At 43.6% G+C, this 25,412-nt stretch overlaps 2 protein-coding genes and 1 long non-coding RNA gene across 4 annotated transcripts; 1 reads left to right on the top strand and 2 right to left on the bottom strand.

Moving 5' to 3' along the window:
- Window positions 1-7,965: 7,965 nt before the first annotated feature.
- Window positions 7,966-11,081, bottom strand: LOC307075265. Its single transcript, XR_013811838.1, has 3 exons — window positions 10,861-11,081; window positions 9,742-9,875; window positions 7,966-8,061 (listed from the first exon to the last, which is right to left on the bottom strand). It is a non-coding gene; the product is annotated as an uncharacterized lncRNA (long non-coding RNA).
- Window positions 11,082-13,262: 2,181 nt separating this feature from the next.
- On the top strand, window positions 13,263-20,279 carry LOC307075032 (E3 ubiquitin/ISG15 ligase TRIM25-like). 2 transcript variants are annotated; one of them, XM_079735525.1, is made up of 3 exons: window positions 13,263-13,281; window positions 14,135-16,753; window positions 19,406-20,279. In XM_079735525.1, the coding sequence occupies exons 2-3, from the start codon at window positions 15,688-15,690 to the stop codon at window positions 19,957-19,959; spliced, it is 1,620 nt and encodes a 539-aa protein (XP_079591651.1). In that variant the 5' UTR covers window positions 13,263-13,281; window positions 14,135-15,687; the 3' UTR covers window positions 19,960-20,279. The 2 variants fall into 2 exon arrangements, with proteins under 2 accessions (XP_079591651.1, XP_079591652.1); XM_079735526.1 differs by having other exon boundaries at window positions 13,267-13,281; window positions 15,686-16,753.
- A 2,389-nt stretch (window positions 20,280-22,668) lies between these two features.
- Window positions 22,669-24,063, bottom strand: LOC307074306 (uncharacterized protein; the record flags this gene model as incomplete). The annotated part of the gene is made up of 2 exons (XM_079734325.1): window positions 23,830-24,063; window positions 22,669-23,537 (listed from the first exon to the last, which is right to left on the bottom strand). The coding sequence occupies exons 1-2, from the start codon at window positions 24,020-24,022 to the stop codon at window positions 22,669-22,671; spliced, it is 1,062 nt and encodes a 353-aa protein (XP_079590451.1). The 5' UTR covers window positions 24,023-24,063.
- Window positions 24,064-25,412: the final 1,349 nt, after the last annotated feature.

Genomic DNA, 25,412 nt, shown 5'->3' on the forward strand with positions numbered 1-25,412 from the left:
CGGTCCACTGGGTAGGCTGGTAGACTGATCTATCCAGCACACATCTAGGTGCACACGCCCACCTGTGATGTCATAAGGGGCAGATTTCCAAAGCGGCTTGTACCGGCTAATCACACCACAACTGGTGGCATGCCATGGGACCTTTAAATAGCCTGGCCTTCCTTCAGAAGGTCCTCACAGTCTGGCCAATCGGCTGGCATCGAGGTGTGATTGGGTGAATTGGTCTTGGGCCTTGGCCTGGTGGACCAATGACTGATGGTAACGTGGTACGTTTATTCATTTTTGAGGCTGTGGGTGTGGTCTGGGTGCAAGAAACAGGCGTTGGATCCGCAGCCGTGAAGGAGCTGGGGTGATGGACAGAACTGACAGCAAGACTGGACGGACCTCTACGATTTGTCAGGGTGTGTGTGTGTGTGTGTGGGGGGGGGGGGGGGGGGGGGAGGGGGGCTGGTGCAGTAGAGCCTCGGCTCTACTGCATAAGTGGAATGGAAATTTGTTCAAATCTACAAAGACTCAAAGCTCATGCAGATAACAAACCTTTTGTATAACACTAACATTCAGGTTTTAGAAGGTGTGCAACCTCCTTACAAGGATTCAGATATGTGACCACCATAACACACATAACTTGTCTCTCATTATTTTGTGACTCATCCATAATAACAATACAGAAATGTTCAACTCTATTCAGCCCATTTGGTGCCATGAGAATACGTATTCATCCATTTCATTTAATAAAAGTGACCTGTCCTTTTCACACCCATAACACTAGAATTGCCAATTTATAAACTATGTTATAAAATGTCAAACGAAAGTCAGTTGGCCTGAAGGTTGATGTTTTTTTTTGTTTAAGCGACTAATGCGTACAACTTTTGAAATTGGTCCAGTATTTGGTGAGAACGTTCTCATTTGGGGTCATAGCGCCTCGTCGATGTTCGTCTCAAAAAAGGCTCAGATTGTCATTCTAAGCGTCTGCCAACAGTATCAGAAGGACCCTACAGAGAACTAAAGTGAGTGAGAGTTGGAGAAAGGATCGCCACTAAGAGTCCAGGGTGGTGGACTACAAGAAACACATCTTTGTGTTATTTAGGAGATTTGGGTGGAGGAGGGCTGAGATGTTAATAACGGGGACCTTCACAGGGACACAACACCAAACAGGATCACGCGAAGGGTGAAGAAAAACGTTTTTTTTCCCTGTAGGATTACACTTTCCTTTCCATAATGTTGTCAGACACTTAGAACAATCTGTCTCTCGCCGGCTACCAAAACAAGCACTTATAGACGACATAGATTGACGGTGGGCAGATGCCCCAAAGGAAACGCTGCACTGTTTCACACGGTACTGGACCGAGTTCAACAACTGTTGTCTGCGTTTGTCTCTTTGGACTCAAATCATTGGTGGAAAAAGGGTCCAAAAAGGTGGAGAAATCCGGAAGTTCCTTAACAGCTTAGCAACAGCACAATAACCTTGCCTTTTAAACAGTACACAATATACAATTTATTTATATTTAATAAACAGTACAGAGATCTAATTTCCCGTTGAGGGGTCTTTAAGCCGTCACGCTTTCATCTTGCATTTGACGGACGTTATTCTATGGTGGATGTTGATGTGCCTGGTCAGCTTGTCACTCGCAGTGTAGGTGAGGCCGCAGAAAGAGCAGGTGAACGGCCTTTCCCCGGTGTGGACGCGGCGGTGTCGGTTCAGACCCGACTTGAACTTGAAGCTGGAGGTGCAGAGCTCGCAGCGGAACGGTCTGTCACTGCGGTGGATGCTCCGGATGTGTCGGTTGGCCCCGCCCTTAGTGGTGAACGCCTTTCCGCAGTCCGGACACGAGTACGGTCGCTCACCCGTGTGCACCCTCATGTGTATCTGGAGCCGAGTTTTGGTATCGCATTCGAGTTCACGCACCGGACGTTTGGCTCGTTGTCGGATCCACATTTTAGAGTCCATGTCTGGACACGAGGCGCCAACGGCTGCTCCTGACCCGGAGCCGCTCTCTGCACCCGCTTCCTCCATCTCATCTGTTTCTGTTGTCGTGCAGTCGGCCGACGCACAGGACCGAGGCTGTGGTTCTGCTGTCTCATAATGGTCCGATACGAAGGACAGAGGCTGTGGTTCTGCTGTCTCATAATGGTCCGATACGACGGACAAAGGCTGTGGTTCTGAATTTATGTCTGCTTCAGAGTCCCTGGTCGGTGGTCCGGCCGCCGTTGGATTTGTAGGTGAAGGCGGAGTGTCTTCCGTCTTCACGGAACCAGGAGAGGACGGGTCCTGGATCACGTCCTCTTCCTTCGTCTCCTGACCACCGTCTCCCCCAGGGCTGATCCACAGCTCCTCCTGCTCCTCTTTGACTTGTAGGCCTGGGGCCTTTGGCTCCTCCTCCTCTTTGACTTGTAGGCCCGGGGCCTTTGGCTCCTCCTCCTCTTTGACTTGTAGGCCTGGGGCCTTTGGCTCCTCCTCCTCTTTGACCTTTAGGCCCGGGGCCTTTGGCTCCTCCTCCTCTTTGACTTGTGTGCCTGGAGTCCATGTCTCCTCCTGGACTGGACGGCGGGAGGGCGCCTCTCTACAGCCCGCGTGGTGCAGGACCTCTGCAGGAACCGTGGAAATACAGACACAGAAGAACATTACAGAAGGTGACGATGGACTAGGGATGGCGAAAATGTAAAATATTCTTGACCGACCACCGAGCCTCATTAACCGGTTGACCGATCAAATTTTAATGTGCTATTTGAAATAACAGCCTTTTCGAACCGCGCCAGCCGCCTGCTACTTCGGAACTCTGCTTATCTCTCTCCCGTTCTGCCTTCGACTCACACACACACACTCTCCGAGTGAGAGGCAGTGTCTCTAACCGCGGCATGACCTGTGTTTGAATTGAAACACGAGGCATGCTTACTGCAGGTTGACCGTGTGTAGAGAGCGGGCTCGAACGCCCACAATGGTCTGAGATGGCGGGGACCTCGTTGAGACCCTGCGCGGGATTCACCAGGGGCCAATCCGAAGAGGGCATGTTAGGTGCTCATTTGAAACATTGCCGCAGCTCATTTATGAAAGTGACAGCTCCGAAGAGATGCCGCTTGTTTAGTTTGGAGACGGAAAAATTGAGTGTGAAGGATCATTTTTTTCACTTCACACAAAAAGATCTTGGAATGAGATGGCTAACTGTAGTCTTATAGCGTTTAGTCTACTGTCCATAATAATTTAGAGATCATATTCTCCGCCGCTCGCATGAATAATTAAGACTTAAGGAGAAATTAAACAGTGGGCTAGAGACACGGTGTCCAGCCAACTTCCAATAAGTCACCTCATCTGATCATCTTTTTGTGTGAAGTGAAACCACCACACACTTAACCGACAAGCGACAAGATTGATCGGTTAACGTTGATACGGTCAACCATCGGTCAAACGGTCATCGGTTAAAATACCTATGATGGACGGCGTGAGTAAGGGCAAGCCGTGGTCACATTCGGTGTTGGCTCATCACATATGATGACATGGTCTTTTTACGGTTGTTGCCAAAATCATCCAACCTTTAATAGCCCAGTTTCTGACCGTCTTACTTCCACGAAATGAAACAATACATTTACCCTCAAAGGAATCCATGATGATCTGTGTTAGGCCTCTGTTGATTCATTACAATACGATTATTAATATCTGCGAATCCTAACCTGCTCTGTCCAAGCGAACCTGGGGACTCCAGGCTGCGGTCAGAAGTTTGCATTGCCGACTATTCTCTCCTTGTAACAGAGAAACTCCCTCCTGGTGCTCTGAGATGGTTTGTTGAATATATCCCCTCATCTCCACGTTATTCCCGGTGACCGGGTGATGGAGCACCGCTCTCAATTCTCCTATCGTCCACATCCCGGCATCAGAAGCTGTCAGGCTCTTTTTTTTGTCAGTCCATGTCTCCTCCTGGACCAGACGGGGGGAGGGCGTCTCTCTACAGGCGGCGTGCTGCAGGACCTCTGCAGGAACTGTGGAAATACAGACACAGAAGAACATTAGAGAAGGTGATGATGGATGGGGTAAGGGGCAAACCGTGGTCACATTCGGTGTTCAACACATATGATGCAACCCGGTATCACGCCGACGCGTGAAATAGATACGTTAGTACACCTCACCAAGTGCATTAGTGTCACGTTTTACCTGACCAAAGCGTGAAGAGTACACACTTTCTTCCACCCATCTAAATGAATGGAGGAATAGCATTAACAGAGGGCAAGACGTTCTCCCAGCACTTGGTGAAATGGTTACGTAGCCTACATTAATCTTTATTATCTGAAGGGGAAATGCAATATTTTAGGACAGATTCACCATTAAATTTGTTTCTAATATCATGTCTAGCGAGATCGCAGTTTACATCATAAATAGTGAAAATCCATTTTGGCTTTTTATGGTTATGACAAAAGCTAAGTGGGGCAGTGCATTGGAATTTAAGAGAAAAACATAATTAACTCAAACTTCTTCCATTCCGAACGGATTACGGGATTGATAAGCCTTAGAAGTGGTTGACATTTTCTAATTTGACGAAATAAGTGCGTGGTGGTGGTATGGCTTACAACTCATTACAATGCCCTTTATATAGTACAGTAGCTCCCTTTGCCTGTTCTGCACACCTTGTTCAAGACCATTTGAGGATGCTGCTTCAGGTGTCTCTGGAGGACAGGGTGGAGGCCTGGTTGAGGCTGCTTCAGGTGTCTCTGGAGGACAGGGTGGGGGCCTAGTTGGGGCTGCCGCAGGTGTCTCTGGAGGACAGGGTGGAGGCCTGGTTGGGGCTGCTTCAGGTGTCTCTGGAGGACAGGGTGGAGGACTGGTTGGGGTTGCTTCAGGTGTCTCTGAAGGACAGGGTGGAGGCCTGGTTGGGGCTGCTTCAGGCGTCTCTTTGGGGGTCCAACCTTAATTGGAGTAGAACAGAGTTATTCAGAGAATGATATACTTTAACTAGTTAGGACCCGAGCACCAACAATGTGAAAGGCCTATTGTATTTACAAACTACACTATATACTCCGTAAAGAGTTTTATTAAGTTTGAATAAAAAATATTCAATGCATTTTAGCTAACAACTGTCGTATAATTACAGAAAATAAAAAAGTTCAGCAGTCTGAATGAAGACAATGTACCCTGCGTTTACTATCAAATAATGTTCACTGTAAAGGCAACCTGAAAACCAAGTCATAACAACCAAAAGTGTGTTCTAGTAATTACAATAGTTCATTGAGAATTACAAATTCGTAGCCACAAACCAAGCGGCTGTAGCGTCGTATGAAAAAACATGTTTTTACATAATAGATGCTGAATGTTACAACAGACCACTTCTACCAAACAGTAGTTATTTAGCAGAATAAGATTAACAAGATGATGTCAGGTGATAAGAGATATTTGAGATCAACTGCTTGCATGTTGCTTGTTGAGCCATTGTGATTTGTTTCACAAGTAAATCACACTTTTTCTAATGGAGTAATAACTAGAGTAATAACTGTCTGCTTTGCTGGTTCATAATCACAAGCTCCCATCAAGTGTATCGCCTTCGTAAAAGCAGTGAGTTAGTTTGAATAGGCAACCCATCTGCATGGTTTTGTTAAACGTAACACGTCAAACAGAAACATTGAAATAGGCTGCCATTTAACAAGTCTTACACTTATCTATTGATAACTTTACGGGGAAACAGCTTAAACCCACCCTTTTCCGTAGACATGAACCCGACCCCAATTTAACCATCCAAATCCGTTTAGAAATGAAAGTGCAGCAATACACGGTGCCTTTTAACAGGAGATGGGTCAGAATATTAAATTATTAGTTTCTGAGGGTCAAAATCGATTTTTAACAATTGGACCGTTTTTCACAAGCCATAACTTTGTTTCCTTGGTAACGCCTGAGTTCTAATACCTGGAACAATCATTACCTTCCCGTAAGGTTCTTATGCAACAGAAACGTTGTTCACTCCTTCAGTAAATAGGACGGACCTTAGCTACGACTTGGCAACAGGAGGTATTCTAGTCCGCTCAGCTATGAGCCAGAGAGCTAATGTTATGCATTGTGCAGATTTATAATTCAAAATTCGTCCCAGCCTTTGTACAACAGATACTCTAGTAGTATCTGTTGTTGTCTGCGTTGTCTGATTACAGTTTAATTCATTTTTCACAATTTACCAGCTCTCGTTTTGAAGAATATTCACTGCGCCATTCGTTTCAATGGAAATCGATACGGTCTTTACTTTCAACATAAAGTGTACATATTTATAATTTGAAATTCTTCCCAGCCTTTATACCACATACACTATAGGGTCTATAGCATATAACCGCCTTTTCTGATTACAGTTTAATGTAACAATAAGCTGACAACATCGACAATTAACACCGCAACTGCAAATAACCACACAGAGATAACCATTGCAACTGGTCAAACAAATTTTCTTTTCGCGATCATTCTGCGCGCGCATCCGCCGTGTTGATAAACAAACAATCCCCCTATAGGGTCTATAGCATATACCCGCGTTTTATGATTACAGTTTAATGCATTTTTCACAACAGACAATTTGACTGGAACTACTTAGCAGGTAGTTTTTTTTTTTGCGCTTAAGATATTAAGTGATTTCTTGCCGATGATCCATGGCTGCCTTTGTGAATGTCGGCACACTTCGAATAATCGATTATTCGTTCATACAACCCACTGATTATTCGACCATGAAAACTTTGAGTAATTCACATCCCTAATGCACTGTTAAAACATGATATAAACAAAATGCAACAGGTGCAACTATAGTTAGTTTACAAGGATGTACCATCACTACAATGTTTCAATGTCGTTACACAAAAAAATGCTTTTAAAACAATATATGCAGGTGATGCTAGGTTCAACAATCTAAATATAATGATGAAACATGAAATAAACAGGCAGACATTTATTCAATTAATATAGCCTATATATGTGCGTGGCTTTAAGGGAGTGGCTTACCAAAGACCTTTCTCCCCATCATGAATCACACAGTCTATGGGCCAAAACAACAACAATATCTGAAGGGTCTGGCTCCAGACGGGGCCCCGGGCTACCTCAGGGCAAGGTCTTTTCCTCTTTCCAGCTCTTTCATGGAGTCTTTTGAACCATTCTTGGTCAATTTTAATTGAATTTAAGTTCATTGTCAGCTTCAGGAGAAGACAATGATTTTACTGTGATTTGACTGCAATAAAATGGTGACAACGACTCTGAAATAATAATATCATAGTGCTCCACTGTAAAAAGCCTGAATAACAGTCATGCTTTGTTGGCGTTGTCAGCGAGAAGACAAGTAAACTTTGGTTAAAATGTGTGGTCGCTGGATGGATATCTGATCAATCAATCAACCGGTGCTGTGCTGACTGCTACAGCCAATATTGACTCTTAGTGATGGGGTTAGCAAAGTAAGGAGAATATTTGTACCCTCAGGCCCTCCATTATACAATCAGACGGGTGCTCACTGCGTATGGACCACTACAGCACCCACTCTGAGCTTCAAATATCGCTGCAGATGTCCTTCTACAATGTGTTGTATTTTTCATAAACTTTTTATTCACACATATATCCACAACCCACTCAAAAAGAGTGGAGAACCACGAGTTGAGGAACGATGCCTTAAAATATATAGATTTATTTTTATAAATATTAAAAAAATATTACCTTTAATAACGAGATCAAACAGTGCCTTCATCCTTTCAAGGCACTCAACAGAGTCCTCAGACAGATGGCAGAGAGGGGCAAAAATTTCAGAGACCCAGTGATTTTGGTCTCGCCAGGAATAAAACGGGCAGGCCAGGAATAAAACGGGCCTCAATCCAAGGCCCTGCATTTTCTCAAGCTTGAAAAATAAAATACACAACACATATGAGAAGACAATAAAATGTTAATATTTAAATGTATAGGGCAAAATTATAGCAACAAATGAAAACGGATCTTCATGAGTGTAATGGATGCAGTTGCATACCAACATGTTAGCCTCTTTCCGAACGTGAGACCTGGTCCGGTTCTTGTGGTAGGTTTGGACCTGATGCTCCATAATGGCTTGGTTTGCTTTCACACCACTTTTATTTCTAAAAATCAATCAGAAAAGAATTGACACAGCTATTATCTTAATGTATTCATGTATTCATGTATATTCATGTATTCAACATAAATGTAAAGAGTAATGTATGCTTAAAGTAATATAATATATAAAATTAACACTAAATACTGTGCAAATGTAAAGTTCAGTACAATTTTAGTTTTGTGAAACTTACTGTAGACTTACTCCCTACAGTAAGTCTACATTGACTAGCATTACCAAACGCTATGCAGATGGATATGTGACTATTAACAATAAATGTGACTGAGATTTGTACCACAGTATCCTTAATAAATACATCATCGATCATTGTCTGTTCTTAATCTCTTGGATGTTGAAAGACATACTGCTTGCACATTGATTCATTGCATTGTGGCAACTTCTAGCCCAGATTATTATTGTTATTAATTAGTGCTGTCAAGCGATAAAAATATTTAATCGCGATTAATCGCATTAATGTCATAGTTAACTCGCGATTAATTGCAATTTTTTTTCTATTCTAAATATCCCTTGATTTTGTGCTGCTTGCCTTTTAGTGAGATCAGAGAGTGTTGAGGAGGCTTAAAATAAATTTTAGTTGGTAAAATGGATATAAGAAGAGAGACCCGCAGTGAATTCAACCCGGTCCACTTGACATCGGGTAGGTGCATGACAGTGGTAGGCCTACCGTAAAACTTCAATAGCCCAGGCTTTTATTTGTTTCACTGAACTTTCGAACAAAACTCTTGCTCAGCAAAGATGGGAAATACTATAACATTTATTATTCAAACCTGTATGAATATTCCTACCGTACGTAGGCCTTTACACATTACCAGGCTATCGAATAACGCCCACACACGCACTGTGGCGGAGTGGTAATCAGGTGGAGTCGGAAGAATTCCCGGTGGGCCGTTAATGTTTCGGGGCTGTCGGGCTGATTACTGCGGGATAACAATATTGTGTTTATAAAAGTTCCATGCAGCTTCGTCCTGCAGCCTGAGCTGTGCGCCCGCAACCTCTCACTCACTTTACAGCTGCAACACTCACGAACTGTCAGCATCGCAACCAAGTCGATTTTGTCTAGAGGGGAGTAACTGAGCGGCCCCTCCCGAAGTAGTACAGCCCAGGTGGGCCTTGAACTGCGATTGGTCAGAAAGACGTAACCGCTAATGAGTAATGACAACATTGAACTCTCGTGCAGGCTCAAACAGAGTGACACACAAACACACACACTTTTAAGGAGTTTTTCACCCGCTCCGTATCCTTGCTTGCCCCAACAAGTTTGTGCGGCGTGCTTGTTGTTTTGTTTTCATTTAGCTAGATCCGGTATGGTGCTGTAGTTTTTCATACGTTACTAGTTGTTGCTAGACAGCGAGTGAAACAACTACAACGTTTGCCAAGCCAAAAGAGTGTTAATCGCACAATAAAAAAATGAACGCCGTTAAAATTGGTTTGCGTTATTAATGGCGTCCCTAACGCCATTAATAACACGTTAAACTGACAGCACTATTATTAATGTTATTATTATCAGTATTGTTACTGTTATTATCGTCATCTCAAATGTATGATTTTTACTTGTTTTATTGTCGTTTGCTTTATCTTAGTTTTGTTTTTTAGCACTTTGGTCAACTGTTGTTTTTTAAATGTGCTTTACAAATAAATGTACATTACATTACATCCTTTAGACTACCTTATGGTTTCAGAAGTGGCACTCTTCCTGGGGGGCTGGTGCTGAGGTGTACGCCTCACAGTAGTTTGGTGATCAAAAGATGATGCTGGCAGAGGATCAGGGCTGTCTCGGGTCGGTTTGCCTTCCACAAAGTGCTATTGAATAATGGTGGAGATGCTGAGTTCATATACTCTCTTTAAGACGTTTTAAAAAACATTCACGCTACATTGTATAGGGGCCACAACAACATACAAATTCCACAACTTGCTTTTTACATAAACACGTTTACTGTCATGGTATGCCACAGCTGGGAGATTACTGTTAACAGACCCCCATTTTGTTTAGACTAGCATTAGCTAACCTGTTATAGCAAAATACACTTCAGATACAACTGAATAAGCTTATATCCCATCTCTAATGGTTTAAATGAAAGACAAAAAATATCATATTGTTATCAATCAGTAGATTGGGAACACAGAGCATGCGTGTTGTTAACGGATGTAAGGCTGTACACGCAAGCTCTGTGTTCGCCAATGGACTTATCGATAATAACATAATATTGTTTGTCTTTCTTTTCTTTCTCCAGTCTTAAAGACAAGCTGGTGTTGACGGGTGAACTACTGATGGTATTGTGTGCATAAAATGTCATTTTTAATAAACAATCTGTACACCAACAAAGTTATCAATGCCTACTCTTATATGATAGGACCCTTATTATACTACCAAAGAAGTGTCAAGCTACTTCTAGCCTTGTAAGTGGTTTAAAACAACGATTTATTTTTTACCATGAGACATGCCCCTATCGTTCCAAGTTTATAGCGTTTTGGTAAAATCGGCTAAAACCAGCCAACTTAAGAATGCGTTTATAGACGGTTTTTTGCTCCCAAACAAACATTTGAACTCGTTATCCTACTAAACATATCTCTGATCCATTTTACACCGGATTTCCCCTTTAACATTCGATGGATGATGGTTATGATTCAAGTTTAAAGTGAACGCAAGCGTTGCTAGGAAATAGTAAACAACCGTCTCTAGTTAGCTACAGCTAGCGCTTACAAGCCTGGCTATAATGTGTGAGAACACGTTGATGCCACACCATGGTACACAGAAAACCATTATCTAAAATTAGCTGCTACTTACCTTTGAGCAAACATAGAAATGTTTAGCTGTGCTGGTGTAACTTAATTTGTTGACGTTCAGCTTTTGGTGTGGTCTTCCGCACAGCTTTATCCATCGTAAACATTTTTCAACGTTCCTATTTGGCTTCGGGAAAGGAAAAAAAACGACGTTGACAACTCGGTCGCTGTATCTGCTGTCAGTGTTGCAGTTTCCATAACAACACCGTTTAACCATCTTGAGCTCTGAATTTAAAATAATATCTAGTTTCTAGTAAACACTCAACAGCTTAGTTGACTCCTCTGATAGCCGGTATGTCGGAGAGATGTCGGACAAAATGGAGGGCATTTATAAACCAACGCTACTCGATATTAGGAGCGTTCTGATTAGTCAGATTGCCTGTCAATCAAACTCTGGCGAAAGGTCAATTGGCTGCTTGCCGTCGCATCCCTGTCGTCATTGTGTTAAACAAGCCAATAGCCCGCCAGGGGGAGAAGCCATCTTGGTGATTGGCTCCCGCAAAAACAGACCCTTGTGCAGGGCATATTCAAATCGCCGGCTGTACGGGCTGGGGACGCCCCGTCTAAGCTGCATCAGCGTCCTTTTACTGTTGTTCCTAAAATCATCCAACCTTTAATAGCCCAGCTTCTGCTCTTGGACCGTTTTACTTCCACGAAATTAAACAATACATCTACCCTCAAAGGAATCCACGCTAATCTGTGTTATGCTTCAGTTGATTCATTACAATATGATTATTAATATCTGGGAATCCTTACCTGGATTCCCCAGGTTTAAGCGTACCTGGGTACTCCAGGCTGCGGTCAGCAGTTTGCGTTGCCGACTATTCTCTCCTGGTAACAGAGAAACTCCCTCCACGTAGGCTACTCTTGTCTCAGAGTACGAGATGGTTTGTTGAATCTATCCCCGGATCTCCACGGTATCCCCAGTGACCGGTGATGGAGCACCGCTCTCATTTCTCTTGGCGTCCACATCCCGGTATTAGAAGCTGTCAGGGTCTTCTTCTTCTGGTGTGTTATTATATTAGTTTCTTCTGGTGTATTATTAATATCTTATTCTGGTATATTATTATGTTATCTGGCCGGAGGACGCGCGTCGCCCCCTGGCGGCCCGTCTGGGAGCCGCCGAACTCTAGTGGCTCCAAGGCGCCCTCTAGCGGCTCCCGGTGTTCTCTAGCGGCTCCCAGGCGTCCTCTAGCGGATATACACCGTCAAGTACTGGATGAGTAGGTATCCATTTGATACATCCTATTTAGCTTTACGTTTCTAAATGGGAAACTTGAGTTCTGTCCAGTAGGGGGCGGTAAAACTTTGCATTTTCAAAGGCAGTGTTTCCCCTAGGAAATGTCTCAGTCAAGGTGGTCGAGGAGCACCTTGACTGAGGTGCTCCTCGACATGTACAAAGTACGAGTACTTTGTGCACCTAATCGCACCAGCAGCTCAGGTGAAGTCCAGAAACAGTCTCCTCAGCAAGCTTGCTGGCTCAAAGTGGGGGGCAGCAGCCCCCCACTTTTTTCAACCAACCCACTGCTCGTACTTCAGCACTAGCCCTTGCATTTTAGGTACCCTGACTCAGTACCCTTACTGAGTACTCTGGTCTACGAGTACCTTGTACTCTGGGTATCTTGTACTCTGAGTATCTTGTACTCTGAGCATTCTGCACACCGAGTACTATGTGGTCTGAGTACTCTGTACTCTGAGTACTCTGCACTCCAAGTATCTTGTACTCTGAGTATTCTGCACTCTGATTACTCTGCACTCTGAGTACCCCTCACTCTGAGTATCTTGTTCTCTGAGGACACAGTGCTCTGAGTATCTTGTACTCTGAGTACTCTGCAGACTGAGTACTCTGTACTCTGAGTATCTTGCACTCTGAGTACTCTGCACTCTGAGTATCTTGTACTCTGAGGACACTGTACTCAGTACTCTACTCTTCTGAAAAGAGAAATCACCCATCGATTGTATAGATGTGACTGATTCATACGTTCACACTGAGGCAAATCAAGTGTTCACATAAATAAGGTGGTGATGTCTTTAAAGGATGGAGGAGGATTGTACATGGTGATGTTCGGCAGAAACAGAGCAGACGAGGCCTCTTCAACTTAGTGTGCTTCTATTCATGATGTTCATCAGTCTCTTTCCTGGTAACATGGTATCTATGTTCCTGTTGGTTCTACTGTAAAGAGGAGCTGACTCATTGACTGTGTCTCTACAGGCTGGTTAACCATCAAGTGTCTCTTGGTTTTTCTCTGAGCTTCTACTCATAAGAGCCCTACGGCCGTGCTTCTTGTTTAAAATTTAATGAGAGGATGTTTTAAGGGTATGAACTGGCAGGAGAACTGGTCCAACTGGTTGGTTTGTCATTTCCTTGATACCGACTCGGACGGTTTGGTGTGGTTCACTTCATCACAGCAGGAAGACGACGAAGGTACTGTAGTCCGCTCTGATCCCTAATAGATCATTAACATGCATAACGTACATATCAGCAGGTTGATTGCTATTTGTCTGCGTGTACCGTTAAAAAACGTTGTTCTATATCTGATGTAAATGTTTGAACTGTTGCCCGTATTGAAACCCCTTGCTGTTACAGGAAGTCAGATGAACAGCGCTTTGTCAAAATGTAACGACTGTTTTATTATTGGATGGATTTAATAATGAATTCAGAGATAGGTCATTAAGGAGCAGGTATGGGTTAGACAGTACAGAGACAGGTCATTAAGGAGCAGTTAGGGGTTAGACAGTACAGAGATGAGCATTAAGGAGCAGGTAGGGGTTAGACAGTACAGAGACAGGTCATTAAGGAGCAGGTAGGGGTTAGACAGTACAGAGACAGGTCATTAAGGAGCAGGTAGGGGTTAGAGAGAACAGAGACAGGTCATTAAGGAGCAGGTAGGGGTTAGATAGTAGCGAAACAGGTCATTAAGGAGCAGGTAGGGGTTAGACAGTACAGAGACAGGTCATTAAGGAGATGGTAGGGGTTAGACAGTACAGAGACAGGTCATTAAGGAGCAGTTAGGGGTTAGACAGTATAGAGACGGGTCATTAAGGAGCAGGTAGGGGTAAGATAGTACAGAGACAGGGCAGTTAGGAGCAGGTAGGGGTTGGACAGTACAGAGACAGGTCAGTAAAAAGCAGCTAGGGGTTAGACAGTACAGAGACAGGGGTTGGGGTCATATTGCAGCCTATAGGTTAGACTGCAGACATTGGGGATTGAACCCAGAACCTTTCAGCTGGGAGTTAAGCATCGGTCGACATTTAAATAATAGTCTTTCTTTCTTCAGTTTTAGGATTTGTCCTAAATCTGAGGTGTCCCTGTGTGACTTTAACGGTAGGCATCTGGTTAGGTAGTGTCTGTGGATACCTGTTGTTATTGTTTGAATTATTATTTATATAATATCTCAACCTCTGAGTGGTAAAACTTTTTCAAATTTCTCAGGCCTTTTTGAGTCCCTCTAACTTAGATCCAAAAAATCTTACTAAAAATACAAATTTGGATTTTTGAAAGAAATCAAAATGGCAGATTTATGCGAAAAAGCAATATTTATCAATCAGAGTTACACTTGAGGGATAAACTAACTGGGTCTCATAGAAACCAGCCTCCTGAACACATGTGTAAAGATCGCGTGTCAATAGTTAAAAATAAATTAGGTCACAGCGTCAATTACAGTGATTGCCGACTAAAAATATGCTGTCATTTACATCTGTAAAATACACATGTCCATTTGTGGTTATTATTACTATACTATAGGCTACCTTATTTAATTTACAACAATTCATCACTATTTAATACTTGCCATGTTGTAGATAAGTGTGGTTTTGTGCCATTTGGATAACGTTGACGCTATAGATTCCAGGGACAGAAAAATAACTTCCCTGATAGCTCCTGTCTCCGACCCATGGACGTGTAGCGTTGTGACACTCATCTGTTCCAGCTGGTCAGGAGTCAGAGACCGCTTACCCCATGCTAACGTGCTTTAGAAACATGCGTACCTTATTTTAGACACCTGATAGAAATGTGCTTTGAGAATGAATTATTACTTTGAATGGAATGCAAAGTGACCAAAGTAACAAAGAACAAAAAACAACACTTTATGAATTGAATAGTCAGATTCAGAACATTATAAGGTGAGTCCACCAGGTTTACTGTAATCCTCATTATAAGGTGAGTCCACCAGGTTTACTGTAATCCTCATTATAAGGTGAGGCCACCAGGTTTACTGTAATCCTCATTATAAGGGGAGGCCACCAGGTTTACTGTAATCCTCATTATAAGGTGAGTCCACCAGGTTTACTGTAATCCTCATTATAAGGTGAGGCCACCAGGTTTACTGTAATCCTCGAGCACCATGTTGAAGATTTCTGATTGAAACAAACAGGAATATACATTATTAAAAACACTTGTATTAGAACTAAGAGTTAAAACCCTATTTTGACCATTAATATACAAGTTAGATACAAGACCCACTTGTACTTGAGTTCACCTATACTCTGCATAGCCTCCCCCCTTACACCCCCCCAAATAACCCTCTTACTTATTGTATGTTGTACGTTCTAACACTTAACGTTCACACTTTTTCTGTGTTGTTCTTCCTGGCAATTAATTGCAAAGCATCTTATCGTAGCCATCTTTGTGTTGAATACAGGGAATGGGTTAACCTAGTGATTGTTAGTGCTTGGTACTTGGTTCTATGAACATCCTTACTATACCCACAGAGATATATTGTTGTTTCTCTTTCTTCTGAAAAATGTACTTATTGTAAGTCGCTTTGGATAAAAAATGTAAATGTAATAATAATGGAATGTTTTAAAACTTGATAAAACATGTTTTCTAGGAATGGCCTCTGCTACTTCCTCGTCTGAGGAGGACATCTTTTGCTGCATCTGTATGGATGTGTTCAAGTACCCAGTTTCTACGCCATGTGGACACAACTTCTGCAGAACCTGTATTACAATGTCCTGGGATGACCAAGTCCTGTACAAATGTCCTTTTTGCAACGAGCTGTTCCACACAAGACCTGATTTACGGGTCAATACCCTCTTTTCAGCGATGGTAGATCGGTTTAGAAGGTCCGTACGAGTCAAAGAGCAGCCTTGTGTTGAACCAGGAAAAGTTCCCTGTGACGTCTGTACTGGGACCCAGCTGAAGGCCGTGAAGACCTGCCTAGTGTGTTATACCTCTTACTGCCAGAACCATCTGGAGCCACATCAGAGAGTCTCCCGTCTGAAGACACATCGGCTGGTCGACCCTTTGGACAGTCTGGAAGACAGGATGTGTAAGAAACACGACCGACTTCTGGAGCTCTTCTGCCAGACTGAACAGGTGTGTGTGTGTGTGTTGTGCACAATGACGGACCACAAGTCCCATCCTGTTGTACCTCTGAAGGAGGAATATGAAGTGAAGACGGCCCAGCTGGGGAAGATGGAGGCTGAAGTTCAGCAGATGATCCTGGAGAGAAAACAAAAGATTCAGGACATCAAAGACACAGCCAATCACAGCAAAGCAGAGGCAGACAAAGAGATGAGCGATGGTGTGCAGGTCCTCACTGCTCTGAAGCGCTCTGTTGAAATGTGGCTGGATGATTTCAACCAAACGGTTCAAGAGAAACTGAAATCCACAGAGAAAGAAGCTGATGGTCTCATCAAAGAGCTGGAGCAGGAAATAGAAGATCTGACCAATATAAGCTCAGAGGTGAAGCAGCTCTCACACACTGAAGACCACCTCCACCTCCTGCAGACCTTCAGATCCCTGAAGGATCCTCCACCCACCAGGGACTGGACGACGGTGGAGGTCCGTCCTCAGTCATACGTAGGGACCTTGAGGAGAGCCCTGGATCAGCTGGAGGAGACACTGAACATGGAGATGAAGAAGCTGGTTGACTTAAAGTCAACGCTAAAGAAGTGTAAGTGTAGTGTAGTTTGATTCATCACACACACATTAACTGTTGACCATCCACACAGCTGAGGTGACGTTCATTCAGATCCTACTTGGAATGAAGATGATGGCTGACATCATGTATCTTACGTATATTAATACTGTTAACCGTCACAATTAAACCTGCTTGTATAAAACCTAGCAGGGATTACATTGTTTTATTACGTATTGGATAGTTAGTAGTGTTGTGATTATTATCAGACATAACCATGATAATCATCATGAAGCTAACATCTGGGCTCAGATTGTAGTATTTTGAGTATACTAACAATAATTAGACGGACACAGACGTTACTCTTTACTTATTTATTGACAACCCGCATAGCGACCGTACATCCACTGGCTAGCTCAGGGTAGCTAGCGGGGACGTACTGTGCACAGCCATGGCACTACTGCCCCTAGTGGTCAGTATCCCAATCTGCATAAAGACTAACATGTTGTGCTTGGGGCCCCCAACAAAGGTCCCGGTATGGCCGTGTCCTTTGTCCCAGTATGGGCTTGTCCTTTGTCCGGTACCGCCCGTCTGTGTTTCTTCATTTGAAGAGATTCACACTTGTTTTTGTTTCATATGTGCGTGCGGACGTGGAGATGGGTTGTGACAGACGATTGATTACCAGGCAACCAATGGCAATGCCCCTTCTAATTCAAATTAATCCAAAAAAATATATACAGTGGGGCAAAAAAGTATTTGGTCAGCCACCAATTGTGAAAGTTCTCCCACTTAAAAAGACGAGAGAGGCCTGTAATGTTCATCATAGGTAAACCTCAGCTATGAGAGACAAAATGAAAAAAAAAATCCAGAAAATCACATTGTCTGATTTTTTAAGAATTTATTTGCAAATTATGGTGGAGAATAAGTATTTGGTCACCTACAAACCAGCAAGATTTCTGGCTGTCACAGACCTGTAACTTCTTCTTTAAGAGGCTCCTCTGTCCTCCACTTGTTACCTGTATTAATGGCACCTGTTTGAATTCCTTATCAGTATAAAAGACACCTGTCCACAACCTCAAACAGTCACACTCCAAACTCCACTATGGCCAAGACCAAAGAGCTGTCAAAGGACACCAGAAACACAATTGTAGACCTGCACCAGGCTGGGAAGTCTGAATCTGCAATAGGTAAGCAGCTTGGTGTGAAGAAATCAACTGTGGGAGCAATTATAAGGAAATGGAAATAATACATGGGGCTCCACGCAATATCTCACCCTGTGGGGTCAAAATGATCACAAGAACGGTGAACAAAAATCCCAGAACCACACGGGGGGACCTAGTGAATGACCTCCAGAGAGCTGGGACCAAAGTAACAAAGGCTACCATCACTAACACACTACGCCGCCAGGGACTCAAATCCTGCAGTGCCAGACGTGTTCCCCTGCTAAAGCCAGTGCATGTCCGGGCCCGTTTGAAGTTTGCTAGAGAGCATTTGGATGATCCAGAACAGGATTGGGAGAATGTTATATGGTCAGATGAAACCCAAATAGAACTTTTTGGTAAAAACTCAACTCGTCGTGTTTGGAGGAGAAAGAATGCTGAGTTGCATCCAAAGAACACCATACCTACAGTGAAGCATGGGGGTGGAAACATCATGCTTTGGGGCTGTTTTTCTGCCAAGGGACCAGGACGTCTGATCCGTGTGACGGAAAGAATGAATGGGGCCATGTATCGTGAGATTTTGAGTGAAAACCTCCTTCCATCAGCAAGGGCACTGAAGATGAAACGTGGCTGGGTCTTTCAGCATGACAATGACCCCAAACACACCGCCCGGGCAACGAAGGAGTGGCTTCCTAAGAAGCATTTCAAGGTCCTGGAGTGGCCTAGCCAGTCTCCAGATCTCAACCCCATAGAAAATCTTTGGAGGGAGTTGAAAGTCCGTGTTGCCCAGCGAAGGCCCAAAAACATCACTGCTATAGAGGAGATCTGCATGGAGGAATGGGCCAAAATACCAGCAGCAGTGTGTGAAAACCTTGTAAAGACTTACAGAAAACGTTTGACCTCTGTCATTGCCAACAAAGGGCATGTAACAAAGTATTGAGATGACCTTTTGTTATAGACCAAATAATTATTTTCTACCATAATTTGCAAATAAATTCTTTAAAAATCAGACAATGTGATTTTCTGGATTTTTTTTTTTCATTTTGTCTCTCATAGCTGAGGTTTACCTATGATGAAAATTACAGGCCTCTCTCATCTTTTTAAGTGGGAGAACTTGCACAATTGGTGGCTGACTAAATACTTTTTTGCCCCACTGTATATTTATTCTTCCACCGTGACCCGGTACCACGTGGACCGACCCGGTACCAAGTGAGTTGACCCAGGTACCACGTGGGTCACCAGCCGGTACCGCGTGAGTCCCGACCCGGTACCGCCTGAGTCCCGACCCATAGCTTGGGGACCGCTGATCTCACCGATGGAACCGTTTCAGGAGAAAGGGCTGAAGGAGGCGGGCCGCTGAAGCGTTGCGTGGCGGCGCCGCGGTCCTCAGACTTTGTGGGGAGACGCTGGCTCTCAGTACAGGAGGCTGAAGCTGTTCATCCTCATTAGATGATAAGAAAACACTAACATCTGAACACTCACCAGTGTTTCTGTGTTCAGCAGCTCATCATGTCTTGTTCTCCCTCAGATGCCTGTGAACTCACACTGGACCCAAACACAGCCCGCAGACGACTCTCTCTGTCTGAGGACAACAGAAAGGTGACGGTGGTTGGAGTGGACCAGTCGTATCCGGATCACCCAGAGAGATTTAACTACTGGGGCCAGGTGTTGGGTAGAGAGGGTCTGACTGGCCGCTGTTACTGGGAGGTAGAATGGAAAGGACGTGTTTGTATAGGAGTGACATACAAAGGAATCACAAGGACAGGAAGGGGTGATGACAGCAGGCTTGGAAGGAACAACAAGTCCTGGAGGCTTGATTGTGATGATGATCATTACTCTGCCCTGTACAACGATAGAGAGACAGACATATGTCTCACCCCCGCTGGCTCTAACAGAGTGGGACTGTATCTGGACAGGCCTGCTGGTACTCTGTCCTTCTACAGAGTGTCCCCAGATGGAGGAGGGTCCTCAGACACACTGACACACATCCACACCTTCCAGTCCACCTTCACCCAGGAGGACCTCCTCCCTGCTTTTTTGGTATGGAGGGATGGTGACTCAGCGTCTCTGTGTCGGTTGTAAACACACACACACACACACACACAAAACACTTCAATCATGTGTGAGAGCATAAAAGAGGCCTCAGGTGAGCTTTGCTGTGTTGTAGATGAGCTGCTCTGGCCTGATCTGGGTCGGAGGTGGGATACAGACTGATTGACATTTGGATCTGTTTCACCACATTTATATCCTTATTTTTATTTTTTTGTTGGCCTACAAAGAGCTTTTTTTGCAGTTAGTTCAGCTGAACATTTACTGTATTACAGTAACAAATAAATATTTGCTTTGTTACCTTTTTGTACTTGCACTGACTTCATCATTAAATCCCCTGAAAGACAGTCTAAACCTTTTCTTACTGTAGTGTTTTTTCTTTTTACTTGGACAGTAATTACAGTGCAATTATTGTATTGTGAGTTTTGCCAAAATAGGTAACATTGGTGTATTCTCAGAACTCCAACAATGTTGCACCATCAACTATAGGTGAACAGCATGACTCTGGGAAGCTGGGATAGTGAGTTTAGCCCATTGGAGCTCATTGGATAGACAAACATGCATTGTATCCTATTCTGATACGCTTGTGTCAATGCAATATTTATATGATATATTCACAGTATTGTATTACAATATGGTAACAGCAGGGCCGTGCAGAGACCTTTTGAGGGGCAGGGGCTCTGATTCAAAAAAGGGCACATGGAAAAAGATTTGTTAACAACATATCATCAGTCATCTTTATTTAAAGTAATGTATTATCCTTGTTCAAACCAAACGTATTGTGTAATCCTACATGCAGTCTTACATAGTAGTATCCATACTATATCCCCAATGTGAAATTTTACATATTCATCCAGAATTAAACCTAAATGTACAACTTAAAATGAAACATGGGGCCTTACATCAGACTCCATTCACATGAAAAAAATGCAACCGTTACTTTAACAAAATGTAATTTTACATACAGTATTAATTCTATAGAAATGGCTATATCAAATTTGACATAATACTAAATCGACAATACTGTACACCTTAGAATGAAATATGGAGCCATCAGACTACATTCACACAATTTTATTCATCCAAAATGCAAGAATCTGACATCATTGGGAACTACTAGAGCAATCAGAATGAGAATTTGTATTTTTATTGATTTCTGGTGAATATTTTAAACTATTAATTGCATCCTGTTTCACTATAATGCGAGATACCAGCAAAGTGTTACCTGTAGTAAGTAGCAGCCCCCCATTGGCAAGTACAACAGCAATCAAAATAAGAACATGTATTGATTTGTGGTGATTTCTTTCCTGAAACGATTCCATGGTAAAGTCTTTGCCACCAGTCTGCGGGGTGTAATTTGTAGACGGTCCCTAAGACAGATAGCAGCCGGAACGTAGATTTAAGTGATTTTTTTCGACACGGTGTCCTAAAGTGTCCTCAACATACTACACCCGTAATGTAGTGAAATTGTGTTGATGAATCCGATTGTGGGGTCAAGTCAAAACCGAATATCCGGCGAATATCAAACCCGTTTCTAACTTTCACCCGGCCGCTGCAAAACGAGATAAATGTTGGTATATTTTTCAACATCAGCTAAATGGTTTTGGGAAAAGATTGTCTGTAGTGATCTTACCCTGCTTTTCATCGTCTCCCCCCCCCCCCCTAGCCTGCAGAGTACAAGATGGTTTGTTGAATATCTCCGCGGTATCCCTGTAGACCGGGTGATGGAGCAACGCTCTCAATTCTCCTATCGTCAACATCCAGGCATCAGAAACTGTCAGGGTCTTTTACCTCTTGTGTATTATTATATTATTTTATTCTGGTGTATTATTATGTTATCTTCTTCTGGTGTATTATTATGTTATCTGGACGGAGGAGGCTTGTTGCCCCCTGGCGGCCCGTCTGGGAACTGCCGAACTCTAACGACCCCAAGGCGCCCTCTAGCGGTTTCCATGCGTTCTCTAGCGGCTCCCAGGCGTCCTCCAGCGGATATACACCGTCAAGGACATCTGGATGAGTAGGTAAGAACCATTGGATACATCCTACACAGTTCTTAGAGCTTTACGTATCTAAATGGGAAACTTAAGTTCTGTCCAGTAGAGGGCGGTAAAACTTTGCATTTCAAAGCTTCACCCAATAAAAAAGAGAAGAGCTGAGAAAGCCGATTGTTTTTCACTATGAAACTGGGGGTTTGATCATAGAAATTATGATTCTGTGGGTTCTGGTTTATCATATAATTTATCATTATTGAGGATAGATGATGAGGTCATTGCTGGGATTTGAGCGAATTTCCAAAATTGCCCAAAAGGTGATCAACAGAACCAGTGACTCTCATTTGGAATTACAGGTTGTAGTAAATGGTTGATATTTCCTGGAGTGAAAAGCATTAGAGATGCCACTTGAGATGCACTTTGCTCATTTGAATAGTGGAAGACGGGAGGTCTTTCCATTTAAAAAAAAAAAACCCAAGAAGAAACAATTAAAAACAAGCACTTATAGACGACAATGATTGATGGTGGGCCGATGCCCCGAAGGAAATGATGCACCGTTTCACACTCGATACTGGACCGAGTTCAAAACCGTGGTCTACGTTTATCTCCTTGACCTCAAATCGATGGGAAAAAGAGCTCCTGATTTTTGAGCAACAGCACAAGAATCTTGCCTTTAATAAACGTGCACAATACAATAACATGTTATAAACAGAACAGAGATCTAATCTCCCGCTGAGGGGTCTTTAAGCCGTCACGCTTTCATCTTGCATTTGACGGACGTTATTCTATGGTGGACGTCGATGTGTGTGGTCAGATTGCCGCTCTGCGTGAAGCTGAGGCCGCAGAAAGAGCAGGTGAACGGCCTTTCCCCGGTGTGGACGCGGAGGTGTCGGTTCAGACCCGACTTGAACGTGAAGCTGAAGGTGCAGAACTCGCAGCGGAAGGGTCTGTCTCCGTGGTGGATCCCCCGGATGTGTCTGTTGGCCCCGCCCTTAGTGGTGAACGCCTTGCCGCAGTCCGGACACGAGTACGGTCGCTCACCCGTGTGCACCCTCATGTGAGTTCGGAGGTGAGCTTTGGAAACGCATTTGAGTTCACACACCGGACAATGGAAAAGCTTTTCCACGAATTTGGCTCGTCGTCCAATCCGCATTTCAGAGTCCAAGTCTGGACACAAGTCTCCAACTGGGACTCCTGACCCGGAGCCGCTCTCTGCACCTGCTTCCTCCTTCACGCCTGTTTCGGTTGTCTCATACTGGTCCAACAAGCAGGGCCGAGGCTGTGGTTCTGTCTTTATGTCTGCTTCAGACTCCCCGTTTGGCAGCCAAGCCTCCGTTGGATCTGTAGGTGGAGGCAGAGCGAGTTCTTCTTCATCATCGTCTTCTTTCTTCACGGAACCAGGAGAGGACGGGTCCTGGATGACGTCCTCTTCCTTCGTCTCCTGACCACCGTCTCCCCCAGGGCTGATCCACAGCTCCTCCTGCTCCTCTTTGACTTGTAGGCCTGGGGCCTTTGGCTCCTCCGCCTCCTCCTCTTTGACTTGTGTGCCTGGAGTCCATGTCTCCTCCTGGGCCAGACAGGGGGAAAGCGCCTCTCTGCAGGCCGTGTGCTGCAGGACCTCTGCAGGAACCGTGGATATACAGACACAGAAAAACATTAGAGAAGGTGATGATGGACGACGGCGTGAGTAAGGGCAAGCCGTGGTCACATTCGGTGTTCAACAACACATGACATGGTCGTTTTACTGTTGTTGCTACAATCATCCAACCTTAATAGCCCAGCATCAGCTCTGGGACCGCATTACCTCCATGAAATTAAACAATACATCTACCCTCAAGGGAATCCATGCTAATCTTTGTTAGGCTTCTGTTGATTCATTACAATATGATTATTAATATCTGGGAATCCTAACCTGCTCTGTCCAAGCGAACCTGGGGACTCCAGGCTGCGGTCAGCAGTTTGCATTGCCGGCTATTCTCTCCTTGTAACAGAGAAACTCCCTCCTGGTGCTCTGAGATGGTTTGTTGAATATATCCCCTCATCTCCGCGTTATCCCCGATGACCGGGTGATGGAGCACCGCTCTTAATTCTCCTATCGTCCACATCCCGGCATCAGAAGCTGTCAGGCTCTTCTTCTTCTAGTCTATTATTATAATATCTTCTTCTGGTGTATTATTATGTTATCTTCTCGTATTATTATGTTGTCTTCTTCTGGTGTATTAATGTTGTCTTCTTCTGGTGTATTATGTTAGCTGGCCGGACGAGGCGCGTCGCCCCCTGGCGGCCCGTCTTGGAACTGCCGAACTCTAGCGGATCCAAGGCGCCCTCCAGCGGGTCCCAGGCGCCATCTAACGGCTCGCCTGAGTACTTCAGTCCAAATGTCTACAACAATTCTACCTTCTAGACATTATTTACAGAACATTTGGAAGTTATTGAAACAAAGGACATTCGCAATATTAGATCATGGCAACAATGTTTGAAGAATATCAAGGCAAGGAACATTAAAATGAAACAAACGGATTTACACCGTCAACGAGATGTGGATGAGTAGGTATGAACCATTTGATACATTCCTATGAATGGTTGAGTGGTATGAAAAGTTCTTAGATTTTTATGTTTTTAAATGGCAAACTTGAGTTCTGTCCAGTAGGGGGCGGTAAAACTTTGCATTTCCAAGTCTCGTCCAAAAGAAAAGAGGAGCCGAGAAAGCAGATTTTTTTTCACCGTGAAACCGACGGTTCATGGAAATTATAATTCTGTGGGTTGTGGTTTATCATAATTTATCATTGAGGATAGATGAATGAGGTAATCCCTGGGACTTGAACGAATTTCACACTTTGCCCAAAAGGTGATCAACAGAACCAGTGATTCATCTGGTGGAAACAGGTTGTAGCAAATGGTTGATAATTCATGGAGTGATAAATGAAGGAGTCACAATTTCAAAAGCAAAAAAACGGTTAAAATGAATCTTAAGATGCACTTTGTTCATTTGAATAGTGGAAGAGTGTTTCCGTTCATGACTAATAAATGTAACACATCTAAAAATAAATTAACATAATTAACCGTAAGGTGCAATATGCAAGTCTGCCAAAAAAACACCCAGGAAGAAACCAAAAAAAAAAAAAAACAAGCTTGACAAAATGTTCAGTCTTTTATTTAAAAACTATAAACAGTCACCAAAGTAAATAAAGCCAATTTCTAAACAGACTGTTAGGTCTATGTATAGTCACACATCCTACCGAGTGAAATGAGGATGGCATGAGCTGCCCCCCCCCCCATATCATCATATTACACAACACACCGCAGAGAGAGAGGACGACTCGGGAGAACGACCGCCGGAATGTGGCATGTATCAAGAATGAAAAAATAGTACAATAAAACTCCACACTATATTAAGATAGAAAAAAGTAGTGAAGAAAATATCATACCTGCACATAAAGCGAAGAACACAGGAAAAACCCTGTATAAAAACTCCATGTATTTAAACCGATTTAC

Source organism: Pollachius pollachius, assembly GCF_949987615.1.
Source record: "Pollachius pollachius genome assembly, chromosome: 4".
NCBI lineage: Eukaryota > Metazoa > Chordata > Actinopteri > Gadiformes > Gadidae > Pollachius > Pollachius pollachius.

Bases quoted from the DNA above. Each gene is read 5' to 3' on its own strand.
- LOC307075032 (XM_079735525.1), top strand. From the start codon at position 15,688: ATGGCCTCTGCTACTTCCTCGTCTGAGGAGGACATCTTTTGCTGCATC. The intron at 16,754-19,405 runs GTAAGTGTAGTG...GTTCTCCCTCAG, and splicing joins AAAGTCAACGCTAAAGAAGT to ATGCCTGTGAACTCACACTG.